Source organism: Oenanthe melanoleuca, chromosome 3, assembly GCF_029582105.1.
Source record: "Oenanthe melanoleuca isolate GR-GAL-2019-014 chromosome 3, OMel1.0, whole genome shotgun sequence".
Lineage (NCBI taxonomy): Eukaryota > Metazoa > Chordata > Aves > Passeriformes > Muscicapidae > Oenanthe > Oenanthe melanoleuca.
The window spans coordinates 47169715-47182548 of NC_079336.1; the positions used below are offsets into that span (position 1 = coordinate 47169715).

Here is a 12834-nt window from a genome sequence, read left to right on the forward strand (position 1 = left end):
AATTGTAATCTGTCATGCCAGATTACAGGAATATAGTTCTACTATTTTCTAGTCACTGCCCAAATTATCAACCCTTGTAGGTTTTGGGCCTTTCAAAAAAAGGTGGATTTCATGACGAGTGACAGTGTAGTTCTGAATGAAAATAGAATGCTTTCCATTCTCTTTCTGCATTCTCTAATAGGGATGAAGATAGTCCTTCTGTCTTTCCACATCATTAGTGAAATTGTCTGCATTTCAAACGTGTGTTTTTTAAACTGGAAAGGAATGACCTAATCTAAATGTTTTTCTTGTATGGAAACTCAGCAATACTTACTTAGGGTAGATGAATGAACTAATGAAATCCATTAATATTTGGAAGCCTAGTTCTAATATGTGATCTTAACAATCTCTCTCTAATTGTTTAAAGTGATAACCAGAAATGTAAAAATATTAACACTCATCGGTATGACTTAACACAAAGAACTGGTTCTTGAACTAGCAGTTACTTCACTTGAGGGCTGAAAGAAATTCTGTGAACTTTATCTGATTTTCAATTATATTGCAACTTTTGGGTCTGCAGTGACATTTTGAGATTTTTCATGCACTTTATGTTCTATTTATAAGTCTATTTAAAATATCTCATAAACATAAGCATGTAAATAACGTAGTTCTCAGCTGAAGGATTTACAGGCTTGTGAAGTCTGCCTTGAATTAAGGCTACTGTAGTAGTGTCTCAAACTCCTGCCTCTATTGAATATTCAAATGAAAACATGATCCAAGTACAAGTTGTAACCAGAATCCATCCACTGGTAGCATGATGGCTTTTTAGAAGCATATTCCACAAAGTGATGGAAGGAAACCATTATTGCTGCTATTGCAAAACAAACTACAAAATTTAGTCAGCAAAATGATGTCACCCAGCAACCCAATTAATTTAGAATGGAAAAGTGAAGCTCTGTTGTCAGTCTAAAAAGTCATCTGTGCATGAGAACTTGGGTGCAATAAACTTCAAGCTTGACTGTGGCAGGATGCTGCAGTAGAGTTTGGCACCACCTTACCTAATACACTCATGTGGCCTGGATAGAGCTGACCCCACCAACTAGCAGGAAGAAGAATGCTGTGCTTGGTGAAAATTTGAGATGGACAATTCTACCTCATGATCTTTGCAAGATAAATGGCAATTAAATGGCAAAAAAATTTCTGTGCTTTTTGAAAGGCTGGGTACCTCAGGTTTTTGCAACTTTGTCCAAATCCCTGCCTTCTGAATATTGCATTTCCTGACAAAATCACATGCCAGAGGCATAGAATTTGAGGAACCAACTTCTAGTCCCCCAGAGACTTCAGGCAATATCACAGCATAAACTTAGTGGTATTAAAAGATAGAATGCATGTAGGGCATCTGTAAAGACTTGTCCCTGAGCTCTGAATGTTTTAGAACAGCAGGTCTGTGCACATGATACAGCCAACCAGTGCTGACATCACAACATTACAGTTCTGAGGTTGAAGATGTATTCACCTTGCCACAAACCTTTACTTGCAGAGACCACCAAGATGCAAAGGAATGCTACAGATTCTGCTGACAGGACTGGTGATGTATTTCACTGTGTTTTCATCTCAGACAGGCAGACCATTAGAAGACTGTCAGAATGCATATCAGAGGTTATTCGTGTACAAAGTAGTAAGCAGATCAGACAAGGTAACATGGATGAGATATGTGTGCGGTTTCTATGTCTAGCTTGAAAAAAAGTCCCTCAGCTTATAGTCACTGATTTATTCAGGTATCACCTTCAATCTGAATTACTATGACATATAAGTTTGAAGGAGGGAAAATGGTTTCAGCTCCATCAAAATGGAGACTAGTGAAATGTAATCTTTCCAGTGGCTTTACTGAAAAAAGCTCCACTAAAAAAGCCAACCCTTACTACCAATCTTCAACAATGAAGTAACTAGGAACTTCACCACAATAATCACAGTAACTTAGTTTATGGCTTAACAGACACTGTATTCTTGAGATGGGAGTGACAAACTCACAAAGAAATCTGATGATCTGACAGTCCATTTTTTCTTTGGAGTGTCTCAGCTGCTGGTTTTCTGGAACTCAACTCAGACTCAAAGGTAGCCACTTGCAGCCAGACTGATCATCTGACATCTAAAAATGCTGGTAGTTAGGGAAAAGGAAAGACACCAAATGTGCTATGCCTGAATACTAGCAAATCCTCGTTTATCAGACAGAAAAGGACAAAGTTAACTAAACCTTCTGACTTCTGTCTGGACAGCTGCAGATCCTTCAAATACCTGACTACTCTACTCCTTATCCACAGCACAGTGGTCAGCAAGAGTACAGATTATCTCAATTATTTTGAGAGCCACAGAAGTTTGGTCAGGAGATGCTGGGTTAATTCTTGCTGTAGTTGCTAGCTGGGAGGCTCTGCCAGCCAGGAAGATGCAGCAAAACTGACAAATACATGTAAGGGCTGGCAGTATGTGTGGAACTCTTCTTCCTAGGCTCTCCCATCTCTGTTTCTGTTTCCAGTTATAGTTCTGCTTCTTAAAAGCTGGTCCTGTAGTGTGTGATATGAGAGAGGGGCTGGAGAAATGGAAGGAGGGCTTTTTCCTTGATTTTTGGTTTAGGCAAAAATGATAAAAGGAAGAGCCAGCTGGGGGCACTAGGAAGGCTTCCTTAAAGGCAAACCCAAGACTTCGACATGGAACTTAGGGGGTCATTTCAGGAGGAGATGGAAGGAGGATTCACTTAAACATTTCCATCTTTAGATAATGCAGTTTTGGAGGCATGGCTGGATGGTGACTGTCCATGGCCCAAGGGGTGTGACTGCAGACAAGAGAAAGTTAGAGGAAGGAGATGTGTGTGCTGCACAAGGGCTACACCAGATTCAAGAGACGACAGGTACATGTTACCAGCGCTGTTAAGAACTGGCTGAACTGAACTAGCAGAAACTTTTATGAAGTTCTTTGGTCTCCCTTCAAAACTGCCTTGGAGGGTATCCTCCAGTTTGTCCTTTCTCACAAGGAAGATGGGTCAGACCTACACTTACACAAACTGTAAGTGTGTGTAAAGTATGGTAAAAGAAATGCTGAAGACATCTGTTATCCATCCAAAAATCAACTGCTTGAAATGCCTGCCATTTCAACAGCAGGATGAAAAAGTCTGATGAAGGCTGGCCTGGAGGTATTAGAAGTGTGTAAGACCTAAGACCTGAAACCTTCAACCAACATGACAAGATACTGTTCCTGCAGTACTTCCCTATGGGCCTTCAGGTATTAAGATGTTTGAAAAAACCAAAATTTTTGAAGACAAGTATCTCTTTGGCTAAATAATCTCTGTCACACGCAGGTAGTCAAGGTAAGCTCTCTCAAGACAAAGCCATTTTGGAACAGCATTACTGAGAAGAAATTAAGGGAACTAAAGAAGAGATGGGACATTGTTAGAGATGGGGCATGTCTGACAGTGTTTGATCACAGCTTCAAATTTCATTCCTTCAACAAGTTTAGTAAACTTCCTATAGAGCTAAGGCCTTTCCAACTTGAGGCCCAGCTGTTGAAGAAATAGCCAGTGGAGCCATGCTCTCAAGAAAGTATTTTCAGGTTACATACTGACAGAAAATACTTCATGTACAATTATAAGCATTCAGGAAAACAATCCCATAGTAGAAGTGATGATCAGAGAAAAATGACCTAAAGTCTGCATCTGTATTAATAACTATCAGGGACAAGATATGAATTCATGGTGGAAAATGGTTTCTTTGGCTTATATCAACTAGGGAAGGCACAGGGACAGCTTGGGGATCTACAGAGAGGGAAGAATATCTCCAGTTTCAGAGTCTTGCATACTTCAAGATACTGACACCATGTACTCTATTTATAACCACAGCTGGACGGCTCATGTCAGTGACTTTGGATTGGTTTATAATGGATCAGAAGAGAGACAGCTGTTAGCACCTGAAGCCTGCCTAGCAGGGGAATGCTTACTGTGAAAGAAGAAAAGAGGTGGTTTCCTCTTGAGTCAATTCCCTTCAATGAAAAGAAAGGAAAGCAGTAGCAAACTGCTGTTGGCATGATATTGACAGTGTTAGACATGGCAAAATACCAGCAAAAAGGCAGCACTTGCAAGACTGCAGAGGCCTTTGACAAGCCAGAAGGGTGCACATCACACAGCTCAGAAATGGATGTTATACAGAACTGGAGAGCTGGAGAAACAGCTGATAGTCTCCCAGATTTTCAGGCAAACTGTTCTAAGTACAGTTCACAAAATCCTTTAAGCAATCCATCTGCAGAGGGATGCAACACCAAACAAAATTTTCAGAAATGTGAACAGTGAAATATGCATTAGTAAGCAACAGAATGACTGTGGCCTAGATGTCCATGAGCTCCAGACCTGCCAGCAGCTGGCATGTGTTGGTTCCTGTTGCACACCACTCGATCACTGCAAATCTCAAGCTTCAAAGGTAAATGAAATATTTTCGTACAAGTGATTATCTTATCCAAATATACATAAGCGTCACTGTGTCTCTGGGGACTGCAAAACAGTTTATTTAACTCAGTAGTAAGGTGAGAACTCCCAGAGATATCTTGTTAAGCCTTCCTAAGTCTCTATCTTTATGGAAAACTGTGTATCAATTTCTAAAAATAAAAGGTAGCTGAAGGACTCCCTGTGATTCTCAGATGAGAGACAAGTCAGGGAGAATGAACAGGGCCTGTAAAAAAAAAATGTAGACAGAATAAAATAGTGGGACAAATGGTTCCCCCATCTTTCATTTACAGATTTCAAAGTCCTACAGTGGTCAAATAAATTTTTGCCATTAAGTTGTTGTGTTTGGGCTGGTCTGCCTGCCAGCTGTCATTAAAGAGATGTGGGAGGAACAAACCCCAGTTCCTCATGTAAGTCCTAAACGTGTACAGAATTTGCAACAGAAAACTGCTGTTTGCAAGAAAGGCAACTTAATAAAACAAGTAAGCTCAGAAACTTATTCACTGAGTGGAGGAAAAGTTCTGTTTTTTTCAAAACAGAGAACAAATTATTTGTCATTGTCTGTAAGGGCTGTTTGCAGCAAAAGGGCAATTTGAGCCTGTGGGTGAGATAGAAAGATGAAGGTCTTCCAAACCTTCAGCAAGAAAGCAGGGTTTCCTCCTGGGTCGTACCTTCTGAATCAGGTAAAACAGCAAACTTTGTTTAGAAAGTTCAGGGGAAGGCAGGAACCTGACTGAAAGAGCAGAAGCCCAACAGCAAATTAAGCTGCAGGAGTTAGATCAGTGTTTTCTTAAATTCTGCAAACCAATTCCAGTCACGTCTGTATGGGTTAATGGGCTGCTGCAGGCACATGATACTGCAGGGGCACAAAGTATCATAGTGGATCTCAGAGCATGTCATACCTAAGGTAGACCAGGAAAGAAAGAGAATTTTGGCACAAGGAGAATGGTAATGACCTAATACACTGTCCTGGTACAAATAAATGCTTGTACAGAAAACCAAGTAAAACTCGTATGATGCAGTTTGGGGTGTAGAATTCTAATTCAATGCTTGTTAAATAGCTTGTGTCCTAAAACAGCAATCTCAGGTGTGTCTTTTGGCCTATGTGGACTGTAATCCCAGAACCAGCAATTAAATGCAATTCAGACTGCTTTTTATATACAGTAAGGAACTAGCTGAAAGTGAAAATTAGAGATTTAATATTTGTACAATGGAGGAAAGAATGTGCATTAGGACTGTCCCCTCATGGGAAAGCAGAAACTGGTAATTCAAAGTGTTCAGTTATGAGAAGGAAAGTAAAGCAGTTTAATAGCTCTGCAAACTAATCTGAAGCTTCTGCACAGAGAGTAAGTTGAAAAAAATCAATGTTAGGTACAGCTAAGTACAAGCAGTTTCATAAGACACTTAATGCACAGGAAAGGCAAAAATATAGTAATTCAATCAATATCCAAACTCCTGGTCTAGAAATGAATACCTTAGTCCAGCAGCTCTAGCCATGGAAACGTTTCCAGAAATTAAACTAGGGTTAATAAGATTCCTTGCTAGGCGCTCAAGTTTCACTTGTGGTAACGGTCCTGAAGAATTCTAAAGTAGAAATTTGGTGCTGCTGTCAGATTTTGGAAAAAGAGACTGAGAAGTTTTTTAAAAATAAGGAACATTTAAGTGAAATATATATGATATAAAGGCCCAAGATAATCTTTTCATGAGATGAAATATCATCTCCACACATCAGTGCACATATACCACAGTAAGCATATTAACTGCAATATTTATTTTCAAATGTCTTTGAACCTAGCCATCATGGCTGAGCTGGAAATCAGCTGGAAGGTGAAGCATGGGAGGGAGACATGGTGAAGAAGGCAACAGCAACATCAGAGACTGAGAGCAACTGACACAGGAAATCCCTACTTACAAAAATGGACAAAGTCACACTGAAATACATTGCAAAATTTCATTCCAGGTCGCTGCGAGTACCCTAGCAAATCTGAAATTATCCAGACTGTTCTCAGTTCTTAACACAGAACAAAAAGTGGAGAAAAGATTATGCTAAACCAAATTTTTCTCTCTGGCTTCTCTCCAGACTTATTTGTTAACAGTTAGAATGAAAAGTCAGAGGCATACGTGTTTCATAACAAGTTCCCTGCACACAGGAGTGTATAAACTCAACATCATGTTCCACTTCCACAGCTATGGAAGACTCAGTATATACACAGCTGTGGGGAAAATTTATCCTCTGGTTCTCCCATGTACAAATAATGCTGTTTCTCAGGCATAAAATGATAAGCAGCACTCTCTGAGAAATATTCAAGTTACACATGCTCTCTGAGACACCTGGATTTGACCCTAATTATTTTATGATTTTGAACATACAAGTAGTATATTCCTATATTCATTTGTTCAAATAAAGTCATTGGCAGAGGTAATCTGATCCTGTACATTGTCCCAAAAGAGTTTGCAAAGATGTCTGGCATTCAGAGCCAGCTGGGACATACCTAAATTTAACAAAAGGAAGAAAGAGAAAAAAAGAAAGAAGGAAAAAACCCATTTGCTCCCTGAAACCATTTTAAAGCCATCTTCATAAGTAAGAAGTAAGTCCTCAACACAGGGGTGAATTTCCAGAAAGCAAACAGAAATCAAACTGGCACCCAGATAGAACATATAAAAGAACAGAAGAGAGGAGATTATCTGTTCAGGAGAAACCAAATGATGCTAGCTCATCACACAGTGTGAGCTCTGGAAAGATGCCATATTTGTCATAGCTGAGAAATGCTAAAAATACAGGTCCAGATCACTCTCCACTAGCAAAGCATTCAGAGATGTGTCTGGATGAGGCTTGTGAGGTTCCCTGCTAGAAGCTCATCACAGTCCTTCATGGATACAGACAAAGGGGCAGGACTGCAGAGAGTCAGATCAGGCCTCATATGCATCCACAGCAGTTCTCTGCTTCAGCTGTGCTCACAACAACCTGAGCACATATGTTCCCACACATAGAAGGCTTCAATATAAACCTACCTGAGTGAAGAGATAAGCTATTACAGCTGAAGAAGCACATACCTGCACTTGTAGATCCAATTCCTGCCGTAAGCACAGAGCGTGGCATAATCTTAACTGCATACTTGAGGAACTGAGATTTCCCTGTACCTGGATCTCCAACCAACAGAAGATGTGATTCACCTTGGGGGAAAAGAGTGATGTAGGAGTAGGGAGCTCATATACAGACAAACATTGACACAAATGCTCAGATTAAATAATACTTGTTATATTAATCTAAAATTTAACCCTATATAAAAATTAAAATATGTAATTGTCCACTATTTATTTGGTGTGATAAATGTATGGTTTAATAAAGTTGTCTAGACACAAATATTTAAAATGAAGTATTTGTGAAGTATTAGCAGGTATTTGACACACTTCCTATAAGGAGTTCTTACATTTTAGAGTGCTCATTTCTCAGACTCAGCTCATTCTTGAGTATGAAACAGAAGAATACCAGGCTTTAGTTACCATTCTACTATTCAGTTATTTAAATTATTGTAAAATGGACTAATAAAATCAGGAGGTTGTTTTACTTAATTAATTATTTATCAACAGTTACACAGCTTTGTAATTTCATAACAATGAAATTACAGAAGTAAATAATTTGGCTGCTACAATGTCAGTAAAGTGCTCTAAAATTTTTTCACTGTTTTCTATAAAATACAACTTTAATTCAAATATAAAATATAATTTTATTTAGCTGTTGGAGCATTAAGAAAATCCTGTATTTGTATACAGAGACATACTTTTTAAAATTATCATGACCTACATAGATTATGACCTGTGTACCACCTGGCACATGGCATATTTGCCATCTAATAACAACAGAAGGAGAATCAGCAGGCAGGTAACTTGGAGTTACAAGACTAAGTGGGATGTGCTGACAATTACAGATGGAAAAGTCTGGCATTAGGAAGTAAAATAAATCCTTTAATTTTCCCTTTTAATGTATTATAGTGATCTGCATTAAGGAAACATTAAGATTCCATCCTTTGATGCCAAATACTGCTGGGACTATTCTACTAGAAATAAATTCAAAATGTCACTTATACAATAAAAAGTGAGATGTTTTAGATAAAACAGCTGCCTTTAATATTCTACCTAATGGAAACCTGAAAGCCTGCTTCTATTGGGTTTTATTAGGGAAAAATTAAAATAAAAAGAGGAAGTCTAGACACCCACTTCAACTTGTCTAAGATTTTGGAAGAATAGTCAGACCTGATTAAAACCTGTTCTCACTCAAGAAAATGGAATGATTATGCTTCCAAATTCTTACTGGTTTGATTTTGGAAGAGGGGGTGAGGGGGGAATGTGGGCGAGGACAGGGATGGGAATGACTGTTACAAAGGATGTGATGCTGTTACAAACAGTACAAACCTCTGGTTCGAGTTCCGGCAGCATCAGTCCTCTGCACGCCACCAGCAAGCACCATGGCTACTGCCAGCTTCACCAGGTACAATCCAAAAACTTGAGGACATAAGCTAGCCAAAATTTCATTCCTCCCTAAAACAGGAACAAAAATGGCACTCAGCAGAGTTAAAACTTTGTTTCCCATGGACTGCCATGTATAATGACAAATAATTTGGGCAAGAAGAGTAGGGTAGGAAGGAGATTTTAATTTTTTTTCTTTAAATGGGACCTAGAGCAGTTGTTTAATCCAAACTTACTTCATTATAGAGAAGTTAAGTAAGTGACAATTACAAGCAGCAAAACAAATCCTACTGCAATTTAAGGAATGTATGGTGTGGATAGCAAGATAAAAGGCACTAATGAAATGTCATAATGCAAATTATTTTGTTCCACATTTACAAATGTTAAAGCCATAAAACCTAGAAGTTTACAGATTTCAAAATGTCCCCTTGAAAACTGGTGTCTTTTAAGAAAGGTAGGAAAACTTCTAACACTTATTTTGCCTTAAACCTGTGCACACATAGTCTGCTCATTTTCTCATTGTTACTTTCCTTCTCTTTTGATCCTTCTGTGTTACAGGTCCCTCTTCTCCTCCCTACTATAGTCTCTTTCCAGCAGCAGAATATTTCAATCTGCTGTGAAAATGCTGATGATGTGGAAGATATGTAACAGGATTAATTCTGTCCTTTGAGATTCTGACACTACCAGCACATAAGGGGTCTCAGGTTATATGCCATGTGTTACTTCCATTGCTAGGGAATAAAAGAAAGTGACCCATTTTGAGAGCTTAACTTCATGTTTTAAATTTAGATGCAAATACATGGTACTGGCAAAATATAGGCACCTAATGGATGACTTAAGGTGTATGTGTTTCATTTGTAGGTCTTCTGGAGGAATTAACACATCTTTGTCCATCCAAAAGTAAAATTTTAAGAACATTGTTCAGCCATGCACAGCTCAAGATTTAACTCCACAGTTAGCAGTCAGCATCATTAAGTAATGCTTAATGATGTGACATAAAATGCAGTAGTAGCTATCATTATCTCTTGAAAAACAGTACAGGTATACACACACATTCTGTGGCCTCAGACTCCTTAGTCAGATTTGATCTCTACCCTCAGTTTCAACTCAAATTCAGACAATGATGACAACAGATGTATGTTTCAGGCATCTTGGACTGTCAGGGTTCCTTCTAATTTCCACATCAACATTCTTGTAGCCAATTAATATTTATTTATTCAGAATGGGTAATATTACATAAGATCACATTGCTGCCTACAGGCTTCCAAAAATTGTCCTGAGAATGAAAGATTAAAAGGGACTTTCAAGGAAGATCCTGAATTATTTTCTGAATAGTTCTAACGACAGTGATAAGAAACATTCTCATTCCAAACAGCAGAAGGAAGAAATGTTATTCCAACCAGCAGGAAGCTAGCAATTAAATTGCTTTCCAGGAAATGCAGTTCTGAAAAATCTTTGACATTGACAGCATCTACACTTTCTTATTGTGAGCAGGCTCATTTGAAGGAGGTTCCCTTTCCTCCTGTTTGTCTTTAAAGAAGAAAGACTAAGCCTTTTCCAGGGTTTTATAAGACAGATTGTCAGCCTAATAAAGTTCACTGATGAAGACCCTAAAGAATCCATTGAGTTGTGCAGAGTTGAGGAGAAGGCACTGAGATTATGGAGAGGGACAGAGTTCCAGACAGAACTCCTGGTAACTCTAATTGGTGACTGTGGACCATGCTAAGTGCTGAATCCTGACTGTTCTGGAAGCTGCTGTGAATGGGGAGGCTCCCCTGCCCCTAACTCAAGGGCCTAGGCATCCAAGAGCTACGTTCCACCCTATTTCCTCTTAGAAGCATGCTGCTTTTTCCTTGATGATAAAACATTGCTTTTTTTTTCCCCCTCTGATATTTACATTCTTTCTCATGTCTTATTAATGAATGTTCCAAGAAAGACTTGAATAGAAAACTCAAGGAATGAAGATCAATGCAGCAGTTTTGGTACTTCCTTCCACCTCCACCCAGTAATATTAAAGTAAGAATTTCACATTCTTGTAGTGGAAAAAATATATTCTTGATGAATGTGTGATGAGATAGAATAATGGGGGGGAAACTGTTCAGTCACTGTATTATCACTCCTAATTTCAACTATCCAATCAAGTGCTCTACTTAAAAGCTTTCAACTACTAACCTGCTAAGGGATCATTCTTATGCCTTTCCCAGAAGTCTTCAAATTCCTTGCGAACTTCTTCATCAATTACAACTCCTGCTAGCTGCTCATTGTTCACTTTAACATAGTTGGCTTTTAAAACAATCTCCAGGTCACAGCGTGCGCCCTCGTGGAAAGGTTTCCACCTCTGCATTACCACTCCATACACTGTGATGTCATCTCCTAGAGGTAACAATGAAAATTAGTAAAGTAACATCTGACTTGAGACATGCAGACACTTCTGCTAGCTGTAATGAACAATAATGTGATCTAGATCCTGTGTTACAGTTAACAAGGTTCAAAAAATCTAACAACAAAAAGCAAAACCTCCTGCAGTCACCGGAAGTCTAAAACAAAGATAAGGTAGACTGCTTAAGTCTGTGGTATGAAGTTACGTCTTTCCACTTCTGTTTAAGGGAGGTGAATTCTTAAAGATACACCTCTGTTTGTTTCCTCTTTTAGAAGAGAGGAATTCCTGGTATACTGTAGAAGCTCTTTCAATTAGATTGATTATAGAAAAAAAAAAAAAAATTTGCCAGAATGTATTTGGCTTCTGCTAACTTTTGTGATGAACCCCAGAATCACTTGTTAACATTCTGAGTAGAGTGTTCTTCTGAAAAAGTACAACCACAAATTAATTTCTTGTGGAAATGTGCTTATCTGAGAATTTGTAGTGCACTCTTGATTCATCCTCCTGCCAAAGAGCTGCTTCTTTGAATGCCAAGTAGCTTATTCCACCTGCAGTACTCCTTAGATAGGAGGTCAGGTTTCCTGGCTCTCCAAACTTATGGAAGGGCACCTCACACTGTGTGACCCAATCTCCTGGGGAGGCTTGGTGCTCTACACTAATAAGATTTAATGTGTTTTCTGTATGTCACAGCACATTACTTATTGAAACTGGTCTGTCAAACAGTCAAGATGTAACCTGGAGGTGCATGACATTTTCTAGAATGATCATCAGCTGCCACGCTAACATTCAGCCTGAAACAGCAACAGATTAACACACCTCATTCGAGGAGCCCCCAGCACTGACAGCCACTTGACAGAGATTAATCTCAAATGGAAAACTAAAAATGATTGTGGGTATAAACATAGGTAATTTATGCTGTATCCTCACCAGACTTGCAACTGTCCACCAAATCATCTTCCAGAACAACCACCATGCAACGAGGGATGCTTCCAACAGACAGCCTCTGAACCTAGGTGATGGGAAGGAAAAGCACTTAAGAACAGCACCTCTCAGAAGCCTTTAATTTACAGCTGCTTTGGCCTACAGTCCTTTCCTGGAACAGAGGTCAGCTCTTGCTTTTTATCACAAAACTTACAGTAAGGGTGCCAATGCTGCCCTGAACTTAACAATGAAAGTTTAATGTTGATATTAATGGAAATGGGATTGGGTATTAAATTAGCAGAAGGTGCTCGGTGCTGGAAGATCTTGTGTGATTTCAATATCTTGCTGAAGAAAGCTCACTAAAAGGGGTTGTTTGAAAGACTTGATTTTATTTTTATTATAATTTGAGCTAGTACTAGATACTTCTTTGTTACGTAAAGTTGCCTTTGGGTACTGAAGCATGTGCATGGGTTAGATACCCCTTCACTGAAGTACATGCTGAGAGGATATTCTCTGTATTTTTCTGGTATTTAGCCATGACTTGACAGTTTGACATTAAGTTTACACCTAGGTGTCAAGGATTAAATCAAACACAGGAAAA

The 12834-nt window shown here is 38.9% G+C and overlaps 1 protein-coding gene across 1 annotated transcript in view; it reads right to left on the minus strand.

Moving 5' to 3' along the window:
* The window catches only part of MCM9 (minichromosome maintenance 9 homologous recombination repair factor), a 50155-nt gene that overhangs the window by 31119 nt on the left and 6202 nt on the right, over positions 1–12834 (minus strand). Inside the window, exons 4-7 of the mRNA XM_056487467.1 lie at positions 12240–12321; positions 11105–11305; positions 8879–9004; positions 7520–7639 (exon numbers count right to left, since the gene is read on the minus strand). Coding sequence (XP_056343442.1) covers positions 7520–7639; positions 8879–9004; positions 11105–11305; positions 12240–12321 — 529 coding nt within the window. The remainder of the gene's footprint in view (positions 1–7519; positions 7640–8878; positions 9005–11104; positions 11306–12239; positions 12322–12834) is intronic.